Below are 27,500 nucleotides of genomic sequence, written 5' to 3'. Positions count from 1 at the left end.
GGGGGATTGTTTTTTGTTTTGTTTGTTGTTTTTCTTATGGAAACAGGAACATCCAAATACCCCAGCATCTGCTCCAGCTCTGTTGCTTTACTTGATTGTGGGTTTGGGGTGTCAGAAGAGCAGGCTACATCAATTTCTGCGACATTTTGGCTGTCATATTTCCTACCAAAGTGCCTTACGCTCGCTGCTGTTCCATCACGCCATGGGGATATGCTGCATTGGCTTTGACAGTAGGGCTGCCTTAAAACCTTTGCACCCTCGGAGTCTCATCTGTGCCTCAACACCAGCATTGCCACCATTCCCATCGTGTTCACTCTGTGCTCTGCGGAGCAGTCTTAAAACAGATCGCTGAATTATGCAAATAAAATAGCCCCAGGTAAAAAGGAAAAAAAAGGTTTTCTTTAATGATCTGCTCTCTGGTGCTGTCCTACTGGGTAGTATGGATATAATTGAGGAGACTGTGGTGTGAATATCCCTGGGTGATGATGGGGAGGGGATCATTCTCTGTACCTCTCTGTACTGGCCCTGGAGCGCACACAGCCCTTCCCCAGCCCTTTCAGACAGCTGAAAATTCTCCTGTTTTATGAGGACTGTTCCTTCCCAACCCACATGCTGTGGCTCACAGACAACACGTGGGGTTTGGGCCCGGAGCACTGGGGACTGTTTGGCTGAGGGTTGTGAAGGCACAGCCCAGCCAGCGTCCTGGGCAAGGGGAGGTTGGTTGCTGCAAAGAGATGTTCATGCCTGTACCATGTGTGGGTGTTAGCAGGCTGGGGGGCCCTCCTGCTGAGGTGGACTGGGAAAGTTCTATGGCAAGAGACCACAGCAGCTGCCCCCCACCATGGGCTTTGTGCAGGTGGGGCCTGGAAGGGGACCTCTCACCACACCCCATTGCAGCTCTACCTGATCCCATCCAGATAAGATGCTGCAGCTTGCAAACCGTTGCATTTTTTCTTCTTCCCTATCCACTCTCCTGAACGTCTTCTTTTGTTGTCCTCTCTCCATTGCGGAGGACGTATTTCCCCCCATGCACAGTTGGCCCATTCTGCCCAGTAACATTCAAACTCATTTATCATTTCCATCAGGTTTAATACCATCAGGGGTATCGTAAAGAGCTGCCAGTAATGGGGAGGTGCAGAGAGCCACGCCGCCGGCAGTCCATGGAAGCAGTGTATGTTTTGCTAGGAAGGTGGAATCAGCACCTCTCACTTGGACACATTTTCTCCCAGAAATGCTGGCAAAACACTTGACTTGCCAGTTCCCTTGTTTTCTTTGTAGTTCACAACACCATCGTAATGTGAAATGTGATGACAACAGGGCTCAGCAAAGGGAGCTGGATGGGCCAGAGCAAACGTAGCTGAACTGCTTTCTCTGTTTTTCCTCCAACCTTGGAAATTTCAAAATGTTAGTTTTGGGTCCTACATTTGAAAATACTTCCTAAGTCTTATTTTTTTTTCCCTTTTAGTTTTCCCTGCTTAATTCGCAATCACATTAAAATACTTTCCCACTCTGGACATGAATGGCATGAGGTTGATGAGTTCTGCTTTGCTGTAGGGCCATGCTGGCAAAGGACTACAGCCTACATACAATAGTTCCTATTCATGAAGGCCTCGCGCAGGGAGAAGTGAGAGTGTGTGCTGAGGTAGAGTTGGGCAAGGACTAAAAAGTTATTTTGCTCATTACCCTGAGAAGGTTTTGATTGTGGAGACGTCCAGTGGAGGAAAATTGCTCTGTAGTAGGAGTCCGATGTGAAGGCCCCCAGGACAGGCTAAAGCTTAAAGGGTGCTTACAGTATATCCAATATGAGCTTAGGGGATTTTCACAAGGGAAAAAAAATGAGTCTAAAGAAGAAAGTGCACGTTTTAAATGCCACTTTCCAGAAGAAAGCAGCTGCATGTTCTCCAGCCTGGATATGCTATGAATGGTAGAATTTTGCTTTTCAGTAATGATAACAGTAATACATACAGGGAGTTAAGAGGAAAAAGGGTTTTAGGAATCCGATCAGCTCAGAAGCATTTGCTTTGGCCCATAGTTGTACGGATTTGCTGCAGAACTGTAGCTGGTATTGAGACATGTTGACAAACCGTTGAGTTGTGGAAGTACAGGCCAGGTAAATGTGAATACCCACTGGTGCTGCAGTGTACAAATGATTCTGAATACGCAGTTTCAATGTCCAGAGCAGGTCTTTGCCTGTTGTTCCAGCTTGCACCAGCCATCCCTTCCTCCTATGTGTTTAGTGCACCGGTCTGCTTGTCCCCTCTTGGTAACCTGCTTGTCCCACTCTGGTCGCAGTCCCACTGAAGGCTGTTTCCCATGCAACTGTCACAGAATTTAAGGCATCTTCATTAATCAATCTATGAGATCTTTTTTTGTTGTTGTTCATATTTTGATGCAAATTAACGCTTTTCAGTTGCTTTAAAGATCATATTGCTTAGTCTGATTACCTAAAATCATTTCTAAGGCATTCCTTGTCTAGCCACTTATCAAAGCAATGGACAAAAGAGGCAGTTACTCCAGCATGTCCTGATGAAGTGAAACATAAAGGCGTGTGATCCAAACTACCAGAGTGAATGTACACAAAGCTGCCAGTACAGACAGGTTTGGCAACCAAGAGCTTTTGCTCTTTTTCACCTCACTTAGCAAGGTTGCTCCAGGTACTCTGATGTCGTCTCCTGATGGCCTCATCTGTCCAGTGATGGCTACAGATTCTCCCTTCATGCCCCATACCCATGCCAGCCTGCTGTTCTGTGCCCTGCCAGCTCGTGCCCGGGGATGAATTGCTGGGATGCAGGCCCTGCTCTGAGATTTGTGGCATGCCTTGACTGACACCAGTGCCAGATGGTTTTCGGGGACAATCTTTGAGCAGATCCAAGAGCGTGTGACCAGCATGCAGAGCTGTTCTTGAACAGCACCGTGCGTACTGGCAGAGAGGAAAACTCACTTGGAGCCTACAGAGCGCATTGGCAAGGGCACTAGAGCTCATCTCATCGTGTTCCTTGCTGTCCAACATGCCAGCCAGGAGACGGAGGTTGGCTCACAGTTGTGGGGTGGCCAGAGGGAAGGACAGGAGGATGTGCCAGCAGGGCCCTGCTGGCAGAAGATTAGTGGTCCAGCTTGGCTAACAAGGTGCTGCATGGTGAGCCTCAGCAAGCTGGAACATTGCCTGCGAGTTATGTGGTTCTCAGGTGAAATTCCAGTGATAATGCACAGCCACAAGAGAGGGTGCAGTTCTTTCTACCCACTTGAATCAACCAATGCACCAGCACCAGGTTAGCACATAGTACAACAGGATGGGAAATGCCAGCAGCCTTCCAGCTGTTCTTTGCATGGCCCTGAAGTGCTAAGCCTCAAGCCGTGCTGGTCATCTTGCCAAGCTCTGTCCCTCCCAGTGGCCAGGCAAAATGTAAGAGTGGCTGGGTCAGCCCTGTGTTGCTCTGAGGTCTCCTTAGGCTAAAATTGCTTTGTTTAGGGCTAGCATAGTTGTAAATGGAGTGCTGTAAGTGCATAGCTTGTCATATGGTGGGCCCAAGCCTAGGAGTGCCCATGCTGCCTTCACGTGGTTGTCCTCAGAGGCTGTGGGACTTGGGTTTGGGTAAAGCCTGACCAGAGTTTCAGGAAAGGAGCCCCCAGACTTGCCTTTCCTGGAGCAGATCCTCCCACAAATACCACTTTTGCCTCCTCCTTTATCGTTTATGTCATTCTGGTCTGCCTGGCAGTGATATTTTACGTCTGGCATTACTTTAATAATAAAAATAAAAAAGGGGGAAAGATTTCTTGATAGCTGTGTATATATTTGATACGATCTCCTTTTACTGAGAGCAAGGCCATTGGAGGGATGGGTTATCTCAGGGCTGCAAGCCGCCATTCTATTAGTCTGTTTGAAGTTATCTCCAAAGCCTGTTTGAAATATAACCTCCTTCTCCCCCTCCCTCTCAACCCTGCTTCCCCTTAAATATATGTTCAGGCCCAGATCAAAACAAAGCTGTACTGAAATAGAAAAACATTGTTTGAAGGGTCTTTACTCGGAGGTTTTATTTTTAGCCCGTTTTGGTAAATGGAGCCGGTCCTGCTTGATTCTAACCTTTATGCAAATTTAACTATAATTCAGCACAATATTTATAAGATTCAGAGTTAATTAAATCCCGGTGGAGATCAGACCCTTTATGACCTCATTACAGTTATACACAACCGCCTAATTTCCCAGAACAGCCACCGAGTATTGGGTGCGCTAATTTAGGGAGCGTATGGACATATGTACCGTCTAGATGTCTGTCTGTGACGGCTGGAACAGCAAGGTTACTGCTCTTCACTTTAACAAACTCTTATTGAAAACCACATTAGCTTTTATTAATAGATTCTTTTTTGTTGTTGTTGTTCCGCTGGATCTTTAATCGATAGGAATAAAATCAAAGAGACATTAATTATCAAGCTTTGAGTTTCCGAGCTGGAAGGGCTTTTAGAAATGCAAAGTATTATTACTGCTATTAATTCTATTAGGTGGGCCTCATTTTTCCCCCTACGTCATGAAGAATTTAGGTGGATTTCACCTGTGTGCAAAGGGCCCAGCTGGAGGCCCCTCGCATCACTTAGGTCTTATTTGGGAGGCTTCAGAGGAGGGCTTAAATGATTCATGGGAGCAAGGATGGGAAGTTACCATCTGTGAGCAGCTGAAAATTAAATCATTCTTTGTGTCCTTCGGTACAAACGATCTGGTACGTGCAAAGACATATGTACCTGCAAATGTGCTCTATTTATTGTTTCTTCGCCTTCCATCTGAATGCCTCTCTTGATCTTCTATCTGTAGCCTTCCACTTTTTTGCCTGTTATTCCCACATATGCATGCAGGGTGGGAGCGGGTATTTCTCACGAGAACGTTGATAGAAAAATTCCATTCAAGGGAACGGGAAGGAAAAAAATGTGTTTGAATATATTGTGCGGTTTGTGTGGTTGTAAATACGTGTGACTGTATTTGAATTAATTTCATGTGTCCTAAACTTCACTATTTTTTTTTCTTCCTGTGTAAGTGATTACTTAAATAGTGCAAATATGAAATGACAGTGTTTGGAATGTGGACATGCACATGAGAATAGAATTGGTTATGGCTTTTTTGCTAGGTTTGTTGTTGTTGTTGATTTTGGGTTTTTACGTCCAAAAGAGTATTTTTTCTGTTTGAAACTTATTCTGAACAAAACCTTTTCGATCTGGAATATTATTTACCTAACATTCAGAACCAGATCTTTTGTTTGGATACCAAAAAACCCTCCACCTTTCTTTGTTTGTAATCCGAGTTTCCATTCTCTTCCCATGTCCTTTACGTGGGCAAGGGATGAGAGGTAGGAACGTGACTTCGTGCCGTGTCGATGCAGGCCTGCACTTCCACCACGTGTTCTCACCAGTCTCATTACAGCACACACAAACTGCCCCCAAGCAGTCCCACCCGCCATGGGAAGCCAGCAGCCTGCAGTGCTGGAATCTCCTCTGCTCTGCGCCAATCCATTACGCGTGTTGATCAATAGGTGCAAGGCCACGTGTGCAAAGTTCCTGCGGAGCTTGTGAGGCAAAGCATGCACTTGAGCTGGGAAAACAATAACACCACTCATGTGTGCAGAAATGCAAGTTGCCTCGATCTCCCATTGCATTATGCAGCGTTCATAAGCATTTCTTTGTCAGTACGAGATATGAGTCGGCTCAAGTCAGATAAAGGCGACGTGCAATGAACGTGCTTTTGATGATGAGGAATGACACAGGCAAAGATACAGCAAATAGAGTGACAGGGACTTTACGGAGAAGTGAATGACGAGACCTCTGATCTCCGCGCCCACAACTTTGTGTGATAGGAAAGGCAGCTGCAATCTGTTCCATTTAATGTTAGCTAAGCACAGCCCTCAGGCTATTTGTAAGCTGCCAGGGAGCTTTGTACTGCACAAAGTTTGGGCACCTCGCTGAATTTTGTGGCTGTAGCTGTGCTGCAGGATCTGACAGCTTCAAGGATAGAAAAGGCTGGGAAGTTTTTAAATAGCTTTCTGCCAGATTCAAACTAGCACCCAGACATGGGTCAGTGAATGGGGTTTTCAAGCTGTGGTATCTTTGTTCCCTTCTTGCAGGAGCAAATGAAAAGCGTTTCTGTGCCAGGCGTGCAGAATGCCAGGAAAAGACCAGTAGATGAGGGCTATCATCTGCGCTGGTAGGCACACACAAAAGGAAAAACCAGCAGGCCAGAGAGGATAAAGTATCCTCAGCATGGGGGCACCCTACCAGAGCTTTCCGGAGGCCTATGGGGATTTTGTGGGGTTTTATTTGGTTTGCTTTACAGTGCCTTCAGAGTTGCTCTAGTTCATTAATTTTTAACAGTTTATCAGTATGGGAAGATAAATCCCCTGCAGTCCCTTTTAATATATTTTCTTCTTTTCAAGTAAATGATTGATGAGTATCAATAGGATTGTTCAATACAGAGTGGTTGCTAATGTAGGGACCCTGTAGCCTGAGGGTTCCTACCATAGTTTATAACCCCTCACAGATTGTCTGGATAAGAACTTAAGTAGCCAAAGCTGTAAAAGTTTATGTATATGTGTGGGTGGGGGAATAGAGAGGAGCTCACGAGTAAGCAAGGCATGCTTCCATTAATCATGTTGCTTTCCTTCTGACTGCTGCATTGGGCAATATGCTCTTAACTCTGCCAGCTGAGTGGGGAAGAGTTGTTCGATGTTAATATTCACCTCTGGAAGGCAGAGCCCAGGGTTTCAGTGCTGTGTGGAAGGAGTCTCATCAAGAAGAGCGTGCGGCCTGATGGTTTGGACACAGAGCAGGGGGTTGGCGGGTCTGGGTCATGTCTGTGTCCCTTCTGTGGATGGGCTTAAGTTGTGTCAGAGCATGCATCCCCATTCCCAATGTGTCAATGAATTCCAGTGTGCCAGGGTGAGTGGCTGCTGCCGCCCCCCCAGCTGGGTGCTGCTGCCCAGGGAATGGGCTCAGGCCACCAAGGCAGTGCTCCTCACACCTCCTCTCACTGCGGTGCTGTCATCATTACTGAGTCAGCTTCACTCCTTGGAGCTCCAGGGAGAGCCGAGAGCCCCTCTCAGTAGGTGCTGTGCTCACCAAACAAATATAGTCCCTTCTGTGATGTCACAATCTCACAGGGTAGGAAACAGCTGGATGCACAGACACAGGAGCGTGCAGAGAAGCAACGGAGACGGCACTGGGCAGCACACCGGTGGGCGTTCTCCACACACCGACCTCCAGACTGCTGCCAAGTATGTTGCAGGTGCATTTAGGACCTTGGGGACTTAACGGATGACGAGCTGTAGTGCTGCATGGGAGTCAGAAAGGTGCTGGCACCATTGGAGGGTTTGGCATGCAGAGCATGTGATATTAAAACACATGTTATCTGCATCTAAAGGCTCTCCAGCCTTTGGAAGCAAAGTTCAGGCAAAAAGGGCTTTGTGTGTCTTCCTAGATGGGCAGTGCTAGGGAGATGGTTTTCTTTCAGAGCAGATTTGCAACATCTGAGACAAACATGAATAGGTGTTGCCTGGTGTTTCCTTTCATTTGGAAGTTTCCAGTACTTATGTCTTCAAATTGCTTTTAAGGACAGGTCTGTAATGGGTTATGGGCCAAACAGCAAAATAGAAGTGAGTCTTGCATTTCAAAATCTGCATCAAATTCTTACAGCAACCTATGTTAGTGAATGGGGGAAGTTTCTGTGCTAGTAAGATAACTCCTGCAGCATCTGAGTATTTTGTTGAGGGAGAACTGGAGTTTTGTTTTCCCCACTAATATAACTGCATTGATCCATGCTGGTAATACTGTTTGGCTCTTCTGAATCATAGAATTTTAGATGTTCAGAGTCATACATTGATTCCTCCACGTTTCATTCCTCTCTTAGCTTTCCAGCATGTTTATTCACCTTCTCTGACAGGGGTACTGACACCCCATCCCATTTCCATTTGCTTCAGGCCACTGTGTGAAGCCATGACTCCCTGGTCCCTCTGATCTGTACTTAGACCTCTCCACCAGGCTACCTCATGCTGCACAGAGGTGGGAAGTGATCTCATGTGGGGAAGGGACAGAAGGAGAAACAGCTTTATAGGTGGCAAAGGGAACATTACAAAGATCCATTTTGTGGGTCCATATTCCCTCCAAACAGATGAGGCAATTAAAGGAGGAAAAACGACAACAAAGGAGAAGCAGAGTCTACTAACATTTGCTCAGTGTGAATCTCAGATTGCTCTGTGGGAGTTATTTAAATTTACACCGGTGAAACAGGCAGCAAAAGTGGCTTTCCACAGCCCAGTGCCCCCCATCTCCTCCTGCCATAAATTAACCTGCTTTCCCAATGACTTCACTGTATTGGCTCCTGGGAGCAATTGCCGAGATGACAGCGCTGAGCACTGCCGTCTGGTCCCGGTTCCCCAGAGCTGACTCTGGGCAGAGTTTGGGGGCTCAGTCATTGCTCAGTCTGCACATGGAGCTCTGCGTGGACAGAGCCATTCGCTCACATGAGATGGACTGCAGGATCAGGAGGCGGCGGTTTGCTGGGAAGGGAAGGGCAAGGCTGCCTGGTTGTTTGGGGATGCTTCTTGGAGAGGTATAAATTACAAAACTGTTCGTTTTGTTTAAAGAAAGATTACAATCTCTGGAAGAAAGATAGCGTTGGAGCAGCAACGCACGCAGTGTGCAGCATATGGGACCTAACTGAAAAGAAAAAAAGAAAAGGGAACCCCTCCCAAACAGCACTCCAGTCGTTAAATAAAAGTATTTTGTTAGCCTGGAGCAACAGAATTCCTTGGAAAAAAATGAAGCCTTGCAAAAAAAAAACAACCCAACAATTGGCTCCGTTTGACCATACTAAGCCTTGTTGCACGGCTGCTGCTGACCTCCTGGTTGTGCCACCTGCACAGGGCCGGGGGGGATCCAGTCCTCCAGCTGCCCAGGAGGCCCCAGTGCTGCATGCAGCCCCTGTCCACCCGCCGACGAGCTGTGCCGCAGAGCCCGGCGCGTGTCGGTGCAGGGAGATGGTAGGGGTTTATGGGGAGAGTGATTAAAAATGTATCAAAGAGGCTTGTAAAGCTTATGGTTCAAGTTAACTGTATGAAGTAAACAGCCTTTAAGTGTCTCTTGGGACCGTGACAGATAGTCTGTGGGTGTTACTGCAACATGGTACTAGTGATTGTTCTGGCCATCCCAAACTAATCACCATCTGTGTGTATGAGCCTCTTGGGAGCTCCTGGTTGTTGGACAATCATGGTTGTTAGCATTTTTAATCAGTTTCTGCGCGGCACAGATAGAAACCGTATGCTCCAGCCCTTTATTTTCCCTACTCGTGGAGAATTCCTTATTGCAGCACTAAAACGCGGACGTGGGAGTTCCCTCTCGTTGCGTTCACCTCGCAGACAGAGCAGTGACATTCCCCTCAGTTTGACTGCTCGGAGGGCTGTGTTGGGGGTTAGGCTCTGCTTGTGCTGCTGTCAGGGGTGGGCAGAACACAATTCCCCCACCTGCGGAACCCCGTGACTGTGCTTCTTGCCCTGCTCAGCAGCACTGACACAGGCACGTGACATTGCGGGTCGCGGCTCGGAGGTGGAGTTGAGGGTTTATTGTCCTGCCTGCTGGTGAGGAATAGCTGCTGAAGCGGGGAGAACCAGAGCAGATCATTGCCTGGAGCAGGAGGCTCAGTGCAGTTGAAGCGATGGGCCCTGGGAGAGCTCCCAGCTGTACTCGCCTGGCTGCCGATGCGAGCGGCGCTGCGGGCGAAGATGGCTCTGAGAAGTGGAGGGCAAAGCAGGGGAAAGGATGGCTCAGATCCAGGCTCTGAGGAGCAGCGTCGGCGCTAAAAAGGAAAACCTTTGCCTTGTTCTGTGCTGAAGTGCAGCTCATCTCGACAATTAATCCACTAAGAATTAAGACGCGGCGCCCTGGATTTGCACTGTGCAGCCATTCAGCATCTGCGGGAGAACCGCTGCCCTCCCGCCGGGTGGTTTCATACAGGGTTTCATACAGGCCCAGCACTTCTGGCCAGGAACTGCTGAGCTGTCAAAGCCTGCGGGCCCCATCCCTATCTCCCATAGCTGTGAAGGAACAAACAAAGGCCGCAGGCGTGCAGAGGAGAAGGCAGCTATTGTATGCCAGAGGGAAATGAGGAGAGAGGAGCAGAAAGCAGGCCGCGTTCCTTCCCATTGCAGGTGGGCTGGAGGTCTTGCCTTAAATGAAGTGTCTGGTTTTTTCATTATCAAAGTTGCCTTGAGTTTGATGTTGCTCTCTTCCAGCCTTGCAGCCTAGGGTGGTCGGATTTGTGGGGTATTCTGAGAGTGCTTTTAGGTTCTGTGAACTGCTGTCCGTCAGGGAGTGCTATGGCAGTATGATGGAAATGGTGCTGCCATTGCCTTCACACCAACGTGTGAAGTGCCCACTCTGCAGCACGCAGGATATTGATATTCTGTGGTTCAGACCAGGTGGCCCAAGTGGGCTGTGAGATCCATCATCACCAACACATCAGCCCTGGAGGTTGTCGTGGGCCTGCGCAAAATGAACAGAACCCTTTAATTGCTTCATATTAACTAACATATTGCAGCACCCACAACATTATCAGTGTGTGCACTTGAGAATGTTCTGTGGATTGTACCAAAACGTACTCCAGGATCCGGTAATCCAAATGTATTTTCAGATGCCCTGTGCTCAGATGTCGTGATGGGTGGGAGCTGAACTTGTGGAACCCATCATGGACCAAGCTTAGTAGGTCTGAATGCAACCACAACCATATACGAGTTGTCTATAGCCACATGCAGCCCCATGAAAGACTTTATTTTTAGGTCTAGGAATGAGACCTATGTCACTGCAACAAGGAATTTATTCTACCCTATACTTGTGCCAATTAAGCATCGGTGGTTGCTGCTGCTGCGACATGTACTGATAAACGGATGTGGCAGGATCGACTGAATGTTTTGGCAGCAGCCCTCCTTCAGGTAGCTATTAACTTTATTTTTTAATATGAAATTCAGGCACTAAATCCAGGGAAAAAAAAAAAGCATACATAATGTAGGTTAATTAAAATGCCTGTAAATGAACAGGTGACAGGTGTCGAGCCCCATGACAACCACAACTGGAGAAATGAAAGCGCAACAGACTATTAGGATTCCTGTGTTAATCAGGTAATAGTAACTTGGGTAATTACAAAATCATATGAAATCTTTTTTAAATCCCAAACCTCATTTATAGCCTTTTGGAGATAAAATATAAAATGTAGAGTTTTAATCCAAAAGGACTTTCTCTTCTCTGGAGCCCTCAATCTCAGATTTTTTCCATGGCTGACACAATTAAGGGCTGTTGTTCTTTTTTTTTTTTTTCCTCTCCCCTCTCTTCAATTTTATTTTAATTAAGAAATATTGAGTTAAAAGCCACCGAAGAATTTTAGTGTCTATCTCTTTGACAGGTATTGGATAGTCACTTATGTGTCCCGAGGCCTTTCTCCGTGTAGCAGGTAGATTCCTGCTGTGTGCATCTGTTGGGTCTAAGAGGTGGAATTCATTTTCGTGCTGAGAAGCAGCACAGGGCATGTGAGAGATGAACCTGGAGTAGACTGGAGGCCGCTCTGTCTTCCCAGGAGCAAATTATGCCGCAGATGACTAACAGGACTTATGATTAAAATCTTTTTCCTGTGAATATGAGGAGAGGTGGCAATACCGTTTCATACCTGATAGGCAAACTGTGGCTTGTTATACTTCTAAGACAATAGGTGTTCTTGTGGCTTTTTCCATACTGAAAAGACCATCCGGTCGTTTCTTCTCCGCAGGAAAATAGGTTGAACCCTCCTGAGGAGGCATCTGCAGAGATCCCCGGTGTGACTCTGAGTTTTCCCTTATAAGCAGGGTCATGATCCCAAGTAGAAATTTTGTCAGAGGTGTTAAGTGATTTGCCCAGGGTCATTAATACAGATCTATAAGAAAATGAAAAATGAAACCTTCCAGATTTTTGCTCTAATTACCGAAGGCACATGCCTCTCTCTGGGTCTGTCCAAAAAAAAAAAACCAACAACCAAAACCACCAAGAAAGTGACTGTAATTAGGGCTAAGAGCTGAGCTCCCACACTAAAACTCTATGGAGGGCCCTCGGAGGCTGATTCAGCAGCTAGCATGTAAGGATTATTCTTGTGTTCCTTTTTTTTTTTTTTTTTTTTTTTTTTTGTAAAATCCAGATATCAAAAATGAAACACAATATTTTTCATCCTTGTCCCTGCAATAGCATTTATTGCCCCTGGGCGACAGACAACGAGACAAACAGAAACAGATTTTTTTTCTTTCTTTGACTTGGGAGATGAGAACATGTTTTGTACATTCCTAAGCTGCAGCCAACATAAAGGTCTTTATCTTCAAGGAAGTCAGTGGTTTGATTCTTGGTAGTACCTCACTAACCCAGACAGTGACAAACCTGCCAGCTTTCCCCTCCATACCAGGAAGATGATGGCATTCACCTCCCATCAAGAGGGACGAGGGGAGCTGCCCTCCCTTTCCCTTTTCTGACCAACAGTGTTTACAAATTAAACAAAGGATGGAGCTTTATTACAGGAAGCATTCGGACCACAAAGTATGCTCTGGAATAAAGGTCAGGATGGGAAAACTGCCAAGATTTCCCCTCCCTACCGCTACTAATTGTCACTGTTCCACTTAAAAAAAAGAAAAAAAGAAAAAAAGCAGACTGAGCTGGGGGGAAAAATAAACCCCATAGTCAGAATATCTGGGAGAAAACGGAAATCAGGCTTCATCTAGTGCTTGAGGTATACCCCACATAGACTCCATTGAATTCTGCCCACCTCTGTGCCAGCCTCCCTTAGGCATGGTGGACAGTAGTCATTTTGTTTGGGTTTTCTTTCCCTTCGCTCCCTCCCTCTGCCTCTTTTGGTGTTTTTATTCTGGCCCAGCAGGCACCAAAGTGAGCTCCCACAAGCACTGGCACACTTAAAAAACAAAAAACAAAACAAAACAAAAAAAGAAAAAGAAAAAAAATTGCTGCCACTCTCCCAGAGACATCCATTATGTCTGCAGAGCCCTACGTTTTGCAACATAAAAGCATAATCAAAAGAAATCACGCTTCGACTCAGTCAGGGACAGGGCAGAATAGTCCATTTAGCTTTATGCTAAAAAAGAAAATAATTGGACCCAAAATCACTTGAAATAGGAGCAGGAAACAGTTTGTTTGCAATCTATTTCCTCTGGAAAACAGCAAACCTTATTAAACCCTCTTTGGGAGCTATTTATTTTGGAAACAAGTTCGGCGTTCTGCAAGCAGCACACGCACGCAGAAAAAGTTGTACTGGAGTGTAATCTTTGGAGGAAATGTCCCTGTTTATCTACGTTGTACTTCTATCCAGCTCCCAGAAAATTAAGGTTCCCACATCTTCAGTGATAGACTTGGCTCCTATCAAGGCTGCATCCCATCCAGAGAACTGGAATGATGAACCCATCAGTCTGGGTTACAAATGTGCCATAGGGAATCCAGCAAAGCCAAAGCATTCTTCCTTGGCCTCACCCCAGCTCTTGTTCCAGGTAACCTCTCACCATTCTCCTCTTAGCCACCGTACTAAACCAAAACGATGACGCCACAGTTCTTACTCTTGATGGTTTCACTCCCAGGTGAGCTATCCTCAGTGTGAAGATGGCACATAGCAAAGAGGCACCGTAGAGCCCAGCCTGCTGTCACTGCCTTGCATCTAAACCACAACCCCTTGGCCTTTGTCATGTCGTTCTGAACACTGCTATGTGGTGGAGACCATTCAGTGTAGCTTTCACCTCTCCTTTCAACGGTCACAGCACAGTGGGATCCTCTAGTGAATAGTTATGATGAATCTTTTTTAGCTTGCATGTTGTTTTAGCAGTTTGGCAGTTTTTGGATGCAGCAGTTTCAGTTTCACTGCTGGGCTTCAGTGGGACAGAATCTCACAGTGTGCAAAAGTGAGCAAAAATGTCACAGTGTGCACAGTGAGCAAAACGATTCCTCACTGCCTTTGGTTCTCCAAGGGAGGGCTTCATCAGCCTTCTTCACTGCTAGCCTCAGATTCATCCTCCACTGATGATCCTAGGCAATCCATTTCACGTCTCTTTTTGGCACAGGGAGGTGTTTGTCCCTCTCTACTCTGCCCTCGTGAGGCCCCATCTGGAGTACTGCGTCCAGGTCTGGGGCCCCCAATACAGGAAAGACAGGGAGCTGTTGGAGAGGGTCCAGAGGAGGCCACAAAGATGATCAGGGAGCTGGAGCACCTCTCCTACAAATACAGGCTGAGGGAGCTGGGCTTGTTTAGCCTGGAGAAGAGAAGGCTGTGGGGTGACCTCATTGCAGCCTTTCAGTACCTAAAGGGAGCCTACAAACAGGAGGGGAGTCAACTCTTTACAAGGATGGATAATAGCAGGAGAAGGGGAAATGGTTTTAAGGTGAAGGAGGGAAGATGTAAGTTGGATATCAGGGGGAAGTTCTTTTCAGAGAGAGTGGTGAGGTGCTGGAACAGCTGCCCAGAGAGTCTGTGGATGCCCCGTCCATCCCTGGAGGTGTTTAAGGCCAGGTTGGATGGGGCCCTGGGCAGCCTGGTCTAGTATTAGATATGGAGGTTGGTGGCCCTGCTTGTGCCAAGGGTTGAGATCTTGATGATCCTTGAGATCCCTTCCAACCCAAGCCATTCTATGATTGTATGATTCTCGGTGTCTGTCTTGTGCTGGTCAGGGGCATTTTGGTGCCTGCTGAGCATTCTGGTGGTCACTGAGACTTTTGCACACATCAAGCACTCAGCACAGCTTTGTGCTCCCTGCACATCTTTGAATCTGCATGATGTGGCAGTTCTTGTTTCTGCACCTGTTCAGGCCCTGGATGGTGGAGGTATGCCTGCCCTTCATGTGAGGCTGCTTGCAGGCAGCCAACAGGCCCTGTCATTTCCTGAGAGCTCTCCTTTTCTTCCGAGCCACATCTGCTTCCTCCTCAGTTTGGTCTTATCTGTCGGGAGAAGGCTAGCCCACCTATTCAGATATTTGCATTCCTCTTTGCCGCCTACTCCTGTCCCACTTCCCCTGATCTTCCTTCTCTACATTAATTTCTTTTTATATTTAACCTTTAGATTTTGGAGAAAGGAGTATAATGTGTCTCAGCTGGATATCATTTGATTTCTGCTCACAAGAGAGAGTCTTATTATACTTCCCTTACAAAGTGCTTGTGATTTATGAGCTATTTCTCACTTAAGGGTTAAGTATGTTATCTCCTAGCCCAAATATCCTATATTAGCAATAGAGCTGATTACCACCGTTTGTATCAGTCATTGGGATCCTTAAATAAAATGGAGAGCAGCTTGTTGGAAATCCTCATTTCATTGAAAAGCATGGTTTAACTTTAATAGGGTTTGCATATATATCGTAAATCAGCTCTGAAAAAGGAGGGCATTTTTTTCCTCCATCCGATTGTTTTACACATTTCAACAATGTGTAAAAACACAGCCTGTCATTGTTAATTTTAACCAAAGGGAATTACTTCTTGAAAGGCTGCAGTCGTGATTAAATGGAAAAGGTGATCAGTAGTGTAAATTTGGAGCTGATTAAATGCTGTCAGCTCAGTTTCCGTATGCAAAAGAGATACAGGGATTAGAGTGGCTGCTTTTGCCATGTAGACAGCGTGAGCTCTTAAGCACACCTAATGCAGAAAATTTCTGGAGCATTTGTTCTCTATTTTAGCACAAGGAGAAGCTTGAAATATGCAGTTCATGCATAGAACTGAGAAAGGTTTTGGGTGCTGCTCTAGACCGTAATACTTGGTTCATTGTCAACATCAATTCTAAGAGTCTGTGCTTGGTGCAGCCATGGGAACACTTATGTTTGGGGTAGGAAACGTAAGTTGCCTTGGGATCAAGCAACGCTGGATATTCTGGACAATACTGAAAAATAAGCTGCAAATATGACCTCACAAGGAGCACCATGAAATTCAGAGTAAGGTCTGCTGTGTTTCCAAGAGGCAATGGGGAAAAGATGACAAAGAAGGAGTGGAACAAGTCCAAGTGAGAATGGATGGGCAAGAAAGATGTTCTATGTTTTGTTCTATGATTTTGTAAGCGTTACAATGTTTATATAAAGCATTTATCAGACTTCCTGCAACTTATCCACGATTCAGATTGGCATTATGATTCCAAGTGCGTGGACTGTAGACTTGACATCATCATATGCCCTAACCAGCAGAATAATGAGGGAATATGGGCAGTGCTCTAGTTGCAGAGATCCAAATCCCTCCTGATGAGTCTCCTCTGATCACTTTGGAGGTTTTCTCTCAGTGCTGAGCAGTTAGACAAAGCTTCAACCCAGAAGGCAAGACTTGGGTACTCTTCATCAGAAGAACAAGTCAGTCTTGTAGGATCTTGACTGTCCTGTCAGAAAGGTTGCATTTAGCTCCTGAACTGGACTTGCTCAGATATCAAGGATGAAATCTTAGCCTTCTACAGAAGGAGAAATCTGTGAGGGGATGCAGGGAGTCAAGTATTCAGCCAAGAATTTCACCCTGTTTTTTGTTTTGTTTGTTTTACTCTCTAGGTGCATATTGCCAGATACTTGCAAGTTGATAGGCTTTTATTTCATGCATAACTGAAGAAGTAGCTGTAGCATAAAGGAAGTTGGAGTATAGCTGAAACATATAGTAGAACTTACTTTAATTGAAAAGCAGTTCCAGTCAATTTTTTTCCCCCTTCTCTTCTTTTAAGGAAGGGGGGAGAATTGTTTTCAAGCATTATTAAGCTTTTTTTTCTCCTCCCAGAAGCTAAGAAAGCCATCTGTGAAAACCTGTTTGCATGTTTGTTTTCTACAATAAAATGCAAAATACTTCTTCCTGTTAGCGGATTATGCCATATGTCACTCCCTGTAACAAAACCAGCATGTTTATTAATGAACCCAATCAGAGGCAAGGATTTAGAATGATTTAAAGGAACTGAATTTTCAGTTCAATATTTTAGTGCGGAAAAACTTCTGGTCTGTTGTTAATGTTGTACTTGGAAAACTCAAGCTTTGTTTTTTATATGAATTTGCTAAATTGGCAAAGGAAGGAGAGCAGGAGGAAACTCTCTGGGAAAAGAAATCACACTGCGATCCCTACGTTCTGCCTGCGTGAACCCCCAGCTGATTGTGATCAGCAGTTTATATGTGATTAATATTTAATTTGATTGGTATAGTTTTTTTTCCAGATAAGCTAATTAAGGAACTTGATGGAAAGGACACCCTTGTGCATTAATGTAGCAGCTTTTCGCTTTCTGTAGGGCAGACAAAACCTTCCTGAGTTACAACTGAGATGAATGCAGCTTTCTCAACTGCATGGAGAAAATACTTGAATTCCAAGGCTTCATTTTTTGTCTCCAGACTGTCTGAATTTCAGATGACTGCTGCTATGCTAAGAAATATTTCCTGCATGATAAAGGTGATTGTGATAGATGCAAAGATAAGCAGAGAGCTTATGCTTGCCCCTCCAGATGTCATCACACTGAGAATCCGGTAACATTCCAGGGAGTTTCTGACTTCTCAGATAGACAAGGTTTCTTATCAAGAGGGTTCAAAGCTTGCTTTTGCACATGGACTTTGGCACACCAATCAATACTCATTTTATCTTTAAACTCGAATACAGCCCTCGCTGATTTAGATCTTGTTATTGTAGAGATCAGCTCAGGCACTTGGTCTGATACTGCTGATGGAAGGGAGGTGGAGCGTTTAACCTCAGGACGGGATTTCTCAACCATTTCTCACGTTGCTGTGCCCAGCGCCGAGCAGCCTTTCTCAAATGGGGTTTTAGGTTACTAAAACATGTGAGGATGTTTTGTCCTTCATTCTAAGTTTGCAGTGAATTTATGATGGTTTTGTGTGTGTTTTTTGGAATATTCCAACAGTTTGCAAAAACACCGGAGAGGCAATAACAGTCTGATTTTTCTCATGTGCTTCCAGGGTAATCAGTAGTAAAGCATGAATGCCAGGTCTGTTCTCAAGCAGCGGAGCACTGCTGGAAATGCATCCGCTGCGTCAAAAGGTAGAAACATATTTCCCAGTGCTGAAGTTCTTTCACCGAGACCTAGTTGGCCTCTTCGAGGAGGGGGATAATTATGTTAACATCCCCAAAACGCATGTCCTAAGGCAGAAAAAGATGTTCATTAGCTCATTAGATGTATTGACCAGTCCAAACCATGAAAGAGCTTCCTGTGTGTACTTTGTGAAGACCACAGGAATGAAATTCCTCTCACTTTCTTGAATCTATTGAGAAGCTCAGTGATTTAGTGCCTTTCTCAAAGGCATAATTCATCATGGAAGAAAACAGAAAAATAAAAGTGACCTTTTTGAAAGGTCATTTCATGTTTATGGTTCAGAAATGGTCATGAGTACAGGTTTGGAACAAGATGAGGCTGCCTTGAAATAGCATTCCATTAATTGTTTAATCAGCCCGTGCTTGTTACAGGTTTGGCATATTCTGTAGACAGATCAGGTCAGAGGTAGCAAGTGATTTGAAGAAACAGAAAGAAAACCCACTGAGCTTTGGAAAACACACTTCTTCAGGGAGAAAAAGAGGAACAGAAGCAAACTCCTTGAGTCAGGAAAATGAAAGACCTGAGAAGGCTTCGCAGGCAAGAGCCTGGGTTTCCTGCATTCCAACCCATCTGCTTTTGGATACACCAACAAATGCTCCTGCCCAGTGGCTCCCCCTTCTTTGTTGTTGTTTTCTCCTGTTTTGTTTGTACGTGTCTATTGTTCTTAGCAATCTTTGGTATCTCTTTGACTGTGGGACATGCAGTCTGGATACCCCCCCTAAAATATTGCCTCGAGGGAAGCATGTGGGACAAGGCCCAAACTTCCCCTCCAAAATAAATACGTTGAAACATTGCATTGCAGCCTGGAGGACCCTTGTTCTCTTTGGGAACGTAGATAAAATGCATCTGAGTTTGTGTTGGCAAAACCAAACGGTATCACAGAGGCAGGCTGCACCTCTAACTTACTCTTTTAACATGCATGCAATTTATGCTTTTTAACACAGGCTGTTGACACCATAATCTTAGTAGACATGCCCTGAAGGAAAGTGTCTGTGGGTTACATGAGATCTGAGAGAAGGGATGGACGTGCAGAATGTTATTTATATATTGTTTCCAGCAGCGGGGAAGTGTTCACTTCTCTGCTGTCTGCTTAAATGCCCACCAGCTTATTTTTCCTCCAAGTGTGCCAGCCCCAGCCGAGCTCTCCCCTCCCAGCACACGCTGTAGTTTTGCCTCCAAGTGCTTCTGCTGCACCACTGTGGTTTCTGTTCCAGGCACCTGAACTTTGTCAGCTCTCTGCTTCGGTTTCCCGGGTGGGAAATGAGCCAGCAGCCTGAGGTGCAGTGAAGGTGGGAGCTAATTCCTAAGGGCTGCTGTTGGAAGTGGGGAACGTGCGCAGTCATTCCTCCTGACCATCAGCACTGAGCGGCGGTGGCATGAAACACGGGGCCTTTTGCATTTTGTGCGTGGCAAAACAGTGTTGTTATTCTGGCTGCATAGCTTGGCTTGTTATTGAGCACATGCTTTGCAGATTAGCCTGTTTGTATAGCCAATCGAACATGTGCTCCATTAAAAATTAAAACATCCTGTTTTAAGGATGGAGCAGGAGACATCAGCTGCCACTGTGTAGCAGACATGGGAAGCCCCCAGAGCCCATTACCATAGGTTACAGCAAATGTTAATCAGTGCCAGTGCAGTTAAATAATGCAGTTCGTGCAGATGGCAGCTACTACATCTACTCACAGATGTGTCCTCAAGTCCCTGAGGTTGCAGTATCACAGGAGTTGTCGGGAACAGTCAGATCTGATGCTGACTGTGGGTACACACCTTTGTGTTCATGCCACATACACCAGCCAGAGGAAAGAGAGGAATTGATCTGGCTGAGGAAACAGTCCAGGAACGCACCGGAGGGTAGCATGGGGCAATACCCCAACTAAAATAAGACAACAAGGAACACTGCATCCTTCACAAATTGGTTTTTGTTTGTTTGGTTGGTTTGGTTTGGTTTTTTTGGTGGTTATTTTTTTTGGTTGGTTTTGTGTTTTGCCAGACATATTCACCTTCCGCACAAACCAGCATCTTAACGTCACAGACCCAAATCCACAGCTCAGCTCTTTGAACTCGTGGGTGATCGCAGTGCATCCTGTAGTCACACGGGGCTATGGGAGGGCAGAGAACAGGGCTGCCACCCCTGGGCGCCCATCAGACATCATTTGGTGTTTTTGTATTCGTCCTCATCTCCGCCAAACAGACTCTGCAGCTGCAATTACAACGCTATTCCCATCAATCAAGCCATGATATAGTACATGTGTTCTTTGCCAACTGGCCATATTGTCCTACCTCAGATGAAGTAATTTATGTACCTTTTTGGCAGTTTCTGCTCAGTGCGTGTATTTATGAAAAGGAGTGTGTAAGCATGTATGACATGCTAGAGCTTGCAGATGAAAGTTGTGCTGTAGGTGGAAATATTGTTTGTAAGAAATGCCATACTGTTCAGTTAGAGGAGCAACCACTGCAAGTCAAGAAGCTACAGAACATCTATTTCTCACATCTTAGGACATCCTTCTTCATCTGTCTGTTTTTAAGCTGGGTGTCACTGGTAAATGTTATTTATCCCAAATCTGAGGATTCCTTGCTGCATAATGTCTCCTTTTTTATAAAGGATTCAGTATGTATTAGGTGTGTTCCAGTGGAATAAGTTGAAAAATGAAAAATTTTAATGAGTTAAGCACTCTGCTTTTTCTCAGTTTTTGCTTAATTCATTGAGGGCATAATCACTAGATATGGATTTGTGAAATACTTAGAGCAAGGTATTTCCAGCTCCTTGGGAGCTCACCATTGCTTTGGGAGCAGGTGTCTTGTCTACGACGCTCACTGTTTTATGCTGTTCATCAGAATCCTTGTGTTTGTGTTTTATGTAGAAGACCAGCTTAAAGCCAACCATCTGCAGTGAGACATTTGGTTTTTACAACCATCTTATTTCTTGAACTTGAAGATTGTCAGATTTTACTCTCCCGTGGCGTTTCTGAGCCCCGTGTATAACACACTGTGACCAGAGCCTGGCTTCTGCAGGGAGCTGTTGATGGGATTGGAAATTGTACACGTGCAACAAGATTGGTATAGAGATCTAAGAGCATAATACATTTTGGTGGTTTAAGTTTAGCTCTCAAGGCTATTAAATGGGACTTGGGACTCCTGGGACTCATTTTTTCCTCAGTACTTTCATCTTTTAACCATTAATTGTCAGATATGAGGTGTGGGATGAGCGTTCTGCTGTGACCATGCTTCTGTCAATTAATAATGGAACGTATCCAAAGTTTATCTGTAGCAATCATTCATACCATCTGGCAATACAAATTAGATGAATTTGAAAGCAGTCTACAAACAGGCGTGTTGTTCTAGGGGCTACCATAATTATATCTATCAAATATATGGAGAGAAAAAATGTATTTAATGCATTTTTAAATAGTGTGTTGAGATCAATATCCCCTTGAGAGCCTGCTCCTTTCCCAGAGAATAAGGGCAGTTGTGCAGCCTGCCCGTGTGCTCCCGACAAGGGCTTTCCCTGCCTGTTCTGGCTCTGGCCTCGTTCCCAAGGCTGGCAGCAGTGGTGCCAATTAGTAACAGACTGGGGACTGGCCAGAGATGACAACGAGCCGGTCACAGGTCAGGCAGAAATGTTTTTAGTCTGCCACAGGATCAAAGCAGAGCAAAGAAGTTGTTTGTATATGCAGAAGATAGTAGTCGTCGTGTGTTTTCCAGTACTTTCCAGCTTGATGAGCGCTGTTTCAATTTACAGCCTGGACTCATCATCCCCATGAGCATGGACACCAGGGTGATGAAGTGCAGGCAGGAGCAGCAGCAGGTACCTGGCACTCTCCAGAGCAGCCCCATGGCTCCGGTGCTGTAGTGGCGGTGGTTGTGCTGTCCATGTGCTCCAGGAGCAGCCCTTGCCCCAGCAAGATGAGGTGCTCTCAGCCCCCAGACCAGCTCCAGACCCCCCCAGGGGTTGGATTGCCTGTGTGAGGACCGTTCTTATGGCTCCTTTATGGTCACCATTGCAGCATAGACAAGCCCTGCGGTTTTAGTTTGGTTCCCTTCTTTCCTCTGCCTTGATGAGGGATGGCAGTCTCTTCTGGATGGTGGCTGGGGGTGAGTTTGTGTGGTGCCCCTTGGCCGGATGCTTGGAGTTACTTGAAGCATCAGTATCCTCCCTGGGAAGTCTGTCTCATTGCCACCGTGTCACGTGTGAAATCAAAGATAGGAGCTGGACGTGAAGAAATATGAAGTATAATTTAGTCTCATAATTATAGATGAGGAATTGTATTGCATATGGGTTTTCCCTCAGTAAAGCAGCTGTTCTGCCCTTAGAAAGATATTTATAGACATTGAAGGTAAGCAGACTTGGCTTATTTTATAGTAATACTACGTTTCCTCTGAATTTAACTACAGTTTGATCAAGAAAACTGCTTACATGTCAGTTTTACTGGTACGAGATATTTCTTCTTTGCTCTTTCTGCTTAGTATTCTTTGCTTAGTTTTTATATAAACTCTTTCACTATCAGTAAGTTCTTCTGAATTTCAGTAGAAGAGTGAGTTCATATAATTACAGAATCACAGAATGGCCTGGGTTGAGTTGTTCTAATATGCAAAACCGTTGGCAATTTTAGAGTCATTTGCTTAAAATACTCAATGCTACAGGTTGAGGTTACTATCTGATTTTCTGTGTTGTTTTTTTTTTTTTTACCCTCTCTGGATCTTTCCTCCCTGCCAATTTTCAAGACCACGTAATCTGTTCAATGTTAGGATCTTGACGTAGGCGGTGAGTTTTGGTGTTTGAAAGCTTGCAGGGCGTTTGCAGAGTTTTGTTCTCCAGTTTCTGGCTGTCCTACTCCTGGCTTCAATCCCAGGTGAGGAAGTTGCAGTATCCATCCATGGCAGAGGTCTTTTAGCAGAACCTGGGAACAAAGCAGCCAAATAGATTTAACTTCTCTCCCCACGCAGTGTGCAGGTTTCTCTTCTATTTAGGGCCTGATCCAATATCACTGGAGTCAATTATAACCTTTTTACTGATTTCCATCACAGTGAATGAAAGTCTAAAATCTTATGAAATGTTCATTGTTATGTTATCTGCCTGATTTCTGAGGAGGTGGAGCTACATACAAGCACTAAAAGCCTCTTATCTCTCCTTTGGTGTCAGACTTTATGCTTGGCCGTGTGTTTTACACCCAGTAACAAAAGCATGATTGTAAATAGGACCCATTAAGCTTGTTTGAGCTCACCAATTGCATTTGGGAAGGGGCTTCTGCTGCTGTTCTTAGCCTGGGATTCAAAGGAAAACCAAACCTGTAGTGTAAAAAAAGAAAAATCTTTTTCCTTGATTCCCCTTAAGCGGAATAGTTAGCATGCATCCGTTTCTGCTTCCTATTTGTGGAAAAGCTATCAGTGATTTCAGTCTGCCAATAACACTTCTGCCGTGCTGGTAGTGCTGTAGCAAGCAAATCATTTTGATTAGGTCAAGCCAAGCGCGACCCAGCTTGCTGCCAAGGAAGCCACCAGTAATAATTCAGAGATACCACTGTAAGGCTGAGTTTTGTTCCTTAAAACTTTTAATTTCAGTGTTAACAGTGTGTGCAACGTATACATTACATTTGCACACACCTTTGCATATACAATATAATACATCAACATGCACGTTCATATTTGCTTGCATTTCATATACAAACATTTATGTTTTTTTGAAATGCTGTTTTCCTGCCTGTATTTTCAGGCATGCATGCAGATGCAACCTTCCCACAGTTGGAAACTTCATCATGCAGCTCCAAGAGGCTGCTACTGTACTCATTACTGGTTGAAATTCACATCCAAACTGGAGTTCCTCTGTAAATTCTGGACCCTACCAGGCATGTGCTTCAGTTCAGGGTGAAGGCAGGGCAGTACTCGCCTGAGCAGCAGTCACCAGCAGAAGAGTTCCACGTGCAGAATGCAGCATACTCTCATGTACATATTAAGCACTGTTCGCAGGCTTTAAGATGCAATCAAATTGCATATAGTCTTTTTCTCCTGGTAGGAAGACAGACTCTTAGATAATCTGTATTAGAGATTTTCAGAATTTAATTAAGAGCTGATCAAAACTGGAGCAAGGATCTCAGCATTTTGTTCTTCATTTGTATGTACATAGCAAAAGCATATATTGAAAAAATTATATTGCACTGGGAATTCACAGCTTCAAGGTGACTTGTCAGAGATGATGGATTCCTTCAAATTCCTCCTATTCTTTCATCAGCGAAATAGCTGTTAAGTTTTTAAAGTATTAATCTCATATATGCGTGGCACTGTTGTGCTGTTAGGTGAAAGGGTTTAACTGTTTTCCACTGTTAAGCATCTCTGTCTTATCTTCAGAGCTAACTCAGCATGTCTGAAGTCCTGGAAAGCAGATGATTGATCAAGGAATTTAGGGAACAGCTCCCATGATAAAGCCAGGGAGGATATTACCTAAGAGAGGCAGTGGGAGTGAGGAAAGCATGAAACTTATTTAACAAGCAAGGCTTGAGGTGGATAATCTGCATAATATATCCACCGGCATTAAGTCTGTCATCTTTGCATTGCATTTCTTGTAGAGGTTTTGCAATAGCTGTCTTTCACTGTCGGTTCTAATAAAGAGCATTGGTCAGCTTAAATTCCCTGGGAGCGCAGAGTTGTGTTTTGTGAACTACATGTGCCTGAGGCCTCTCATGCATGATTTAAACTGCTTTGTAAATGTCAATAGGTGGAAAAGCATTAGATCCCTTGTAGATTTCTCCAAATCCTCAAAGATGTGTATACCATGTATAAACCATGCTAGAGTTTCAAGGCCACTGCAGTCTCTACACCTGCCTAACTGTGGGTTTAAAGTATTGCCAGCAGCAAAATATCGGTGTCTACATGATTTGATCCAACCGGCCAATGAGACCCTTTATTAAGAAAACCTTTGCTCCTGTGGAAAGTCCCCTGTGATATCAAGTGGGCACATGGCATAAATGTTGGATGTCCTTCAAACTTTGCTGCTTTATGCTGTCTTTAAAAAAAAAACACAAAACAAAATAAAATGCACTTACACTTTGTGGAGTCCGCCGTTAAATGGAGGACAAGCGAGGCCACGGGAAGGGCTCCCATTTCTCTGCTTCTTTGGGCAGAGGTGGAAACAGGACTTTGTAGGTTACGAAATAAGTTGGCTTTTAATTAGGAGCGCTGGGTTATTGGCAGAAGCCACTGACTCCACAAAATAAGTAAGAATCTGTCGCTAATGAGGAGCCGTGGGGGCCTTGGCTGGCTCTGGGGGCTGGTGATGGAGGTTTGCAGCCACGCGCAGAGCCGCTGCCATCTGATGCCTGCATACAGGGGGTGCAGCCCAGGTGTATGCGTGGCACTGCCTGGGTGACAGCCTGGCAGGGACACCAGAGACTGCTGGGACCCAGCTACCAAGCTGGGAGCCTGGCTGGTGCTGCTCCTCCCTGTTGGGCTGTGCACACTGGGTACATCATGCCAGCACTGCTGGACCCCTGAGCATCCAGAGGGAGCTGCTGGCTGCCAGGGCTGTCGCTGAGCAGCATCTTGTAAGCACTGAATTAGCTGAGGAAAACACATTGGTAAAAGTGTGTGGCTGTTAGTGAAATCCATCACTACAGCCAAGGGGAAGCTTGACACTCCGCTACCAGTAAATTGCTATTTTGAAACTTATGGGCTGGAAAGGTTTTGATTTGTTCCTCAGTTCAGGGGATAAATATCATCTTCATCCTATTTTCAAATTCATGGGGACAAGTATCAGTGCCCAGCTTGGCTCACCAGAGGCTCAGAGGCCCTGAGCTACACCAGGAGCAGTGTGTGCTGGGCTGCTCGGGCTTCTGATGTCTCACTGGTCTCACTCTTCTGAACTGGTCTTCAAGTGTACAGCCACGTTTGTATACCTTGAATTATCCAAGTCAGGCTCTTAGCGTTTTAGCAATGTAAAAAGTTGTATCCTTTCACAGTTTTATTCAATTATTCATTCTTTACATTCAGTGTAAAAAGTTGATCTGTGTAGGTGAGTCATTGCTTTGTGCTTTCAGTTCCACTTGGCTACTGCTCCATGGTGGGATGCAGAGAAGCCTCCATGCTTTCCTGGGTGGAGAATAGAATAGCCTGAATGAAAGATCAGTGTGCTGGGAGCTGCAAGCTGGATCTGCTGGTGCCACGTGCATGCTGGTGCCATGTGCTGACCAGGCAGCCCCTGTCCCCTGCTGTCCTCCTGGAGAGCACTGCAGGAGGCAGTGGTGATGTCCTGGGGCAACCCAGCTCACTTGAGATATGTTGGGACCCAGAGCAAGGCTCCAGGTTGCTGTGACCAGAGTAAGCACAAGAATGGCTGTGCTCCTGCCTTCATGGACCCCTGTTTTGCCTGCAGTAGCCTCTGGTATTGCCTGGCAGTTCAGCAGCGATAAGAGAGCTACGTTATTCTCACCGTTCCAGTTTCCTATTGCCTTGACTTATGATCCACTTTCCATTCCTCTCCACTGACCTCTGGGCCGTGTTTCCAAAGCTGTTTACTAATTTTCAGATATTCTCCTTTTATCAGTGGAAACTTTTAAGAGTGATGGATGGCTCCAAGAGCTCTGATACACCTGCTATGTGCTGGATGGCTCTCCTACAGTTGCTTGATGTCCAATAGCTGGGCACTGCTGTCCTCACAGCCCTCAGAAGCTGCAATTAAAGCATCTCCATCTCTGAGTGGCTTTCAAAGCACAACCATTCTGCCTGAAAATTTGGTTTATGTCTCTAATAGGTATCAGAGAAGCTCTCTTATCACAGCATCTCTTTGAGCACTGGTGTTCCCCAGGGAATGGCTGGTGTTCTGCATGCATTTTGCACAGAGGTGACTTTGGTCTCTGTGACTTTCGTCTAAGGTGACTTTGAGCTGTGTTGCTTTCAATGCCCTGATCACTGACAACTTTTTTGCATGCTGCTTCTCCTTGCAAACACAGCCATTGCTGCTGCCAGGATAGCGACACACCTACCCACACAGCTTCTTATGCCCTTCCCTCCCATCCTCAGCATCTTCTGATGTGGCAGGAGCTGTATTCCACCGGTTTCAGAGACTAAACATTGCTGTTCAATATTGGTTATCCTTCAGCGGCTCATGGAGACAAGCAGAACTGCTATTTATAGATTTACTTTCTGTCTCTCTAGTTCGGTGCAGTCAGTTCTGACACACTGTCCCAGTAATCTGATCAGCCATGCTGCTTTTAATGCAGGGCTAGGCCTTGGCCTCTGTCGGGAGGGTGACAGCTGTCAGATACAGATAGTAGGCTACAGATCCTGGCTGCTAAAACCCACTCATTCATTCCTGTTACAGATCATTGCCCACAGCTTGAAACCATGCTTTACAGTCCGCCGATTAGCTGGCAAGAGATCTACATACTGTATTAGCAAGGTCAGCCAGTGAGATAAAGGCTAAAACCTCAGCCCATCTGAA

The 27,500-nt window shown here is 45.4% G+C and overlaps 2 protein-coding genes across 10 annotated transcripts in view; both read left to right on the top strand.

Annotated features, from left to right (window-relative positions):
- The window catches only part of AUTS2 (activator of transcription and developmental regulator AUTS2), a 663,053-nt gene that overhangs the window by 503,163 nt on the left and 132,390 nt on the right, over nucleotides 1-27,500 (top strand). The window lies entirely within an intron of this gene.
- On the top strand, nucleotides 5,708-21,014 carry LOC121107193. Of its 2 annotated transcripts, none has more exons than XR_005840902.1 (2): nucleotides 5,708-7,250; nucleotides 7,953-14,210. XR_005840902.1 is itself a non-coding variant. In XM_040650199.1 (2 exons), the coding sequence occupies exons 1-2, from the start codon at nucleotides 6,703-6,705 to the stop codon at nucleotides 19,007-19,009; spliced, it is 1,116 nt and encodes a 371-aa protein (XP_040506133.1). In that variant the 5' UTR covers nucleotides 5,708-6,702; the 3' UTR covers nucleotides 19,010-21,014. The 2 variants fall into 2 exon arrangements, 1 of the variants encoding a protein (XP_040506133.1); XM_040650199.1 differs by lacking the exon at nucleotides 7,953-14,210 and adding an exon at nucleotides 18,442-21,014.

The sequence above is a fragment of the Gallus gallus genome, chromosome 19 (assembly GCF_016699485.2).
Source record: "Gallus gallus isolate bGalGal1 chromosome 19, bGalGal1.mat.broiler.GRCg7b, whole genome shotgun sequence".
NCBI classification, from domain to species: Eukaryota; Metazoa; Chordata; class Aves; order Galliformes; family Phasianidae; genus Gallus; species Gallus gallus.
The sequence above is the reverse complement of the archived record's forward strand: the minus strand, read 5'-3'. Positions and strand labels throughout refer to the sequence as shown.

Bases quoted from the DNA above. Each gene is read 5' to 3' on its own strand.
- LOC121107193 (XM_040650199.1), top strand. From the start codon at position 6,703: ATGTTAATATTCACCTCTGGAAGGCAGAGCCCAGGGTTTCAGTGCTGT. The intron at 7,251-18,441 runs GTATGTTGCAGG...TGCTTGTTACAG, and splicing joins GACCTCCAGACTGCTGCCAA to GTTTGGCATATTCTGTAGAC.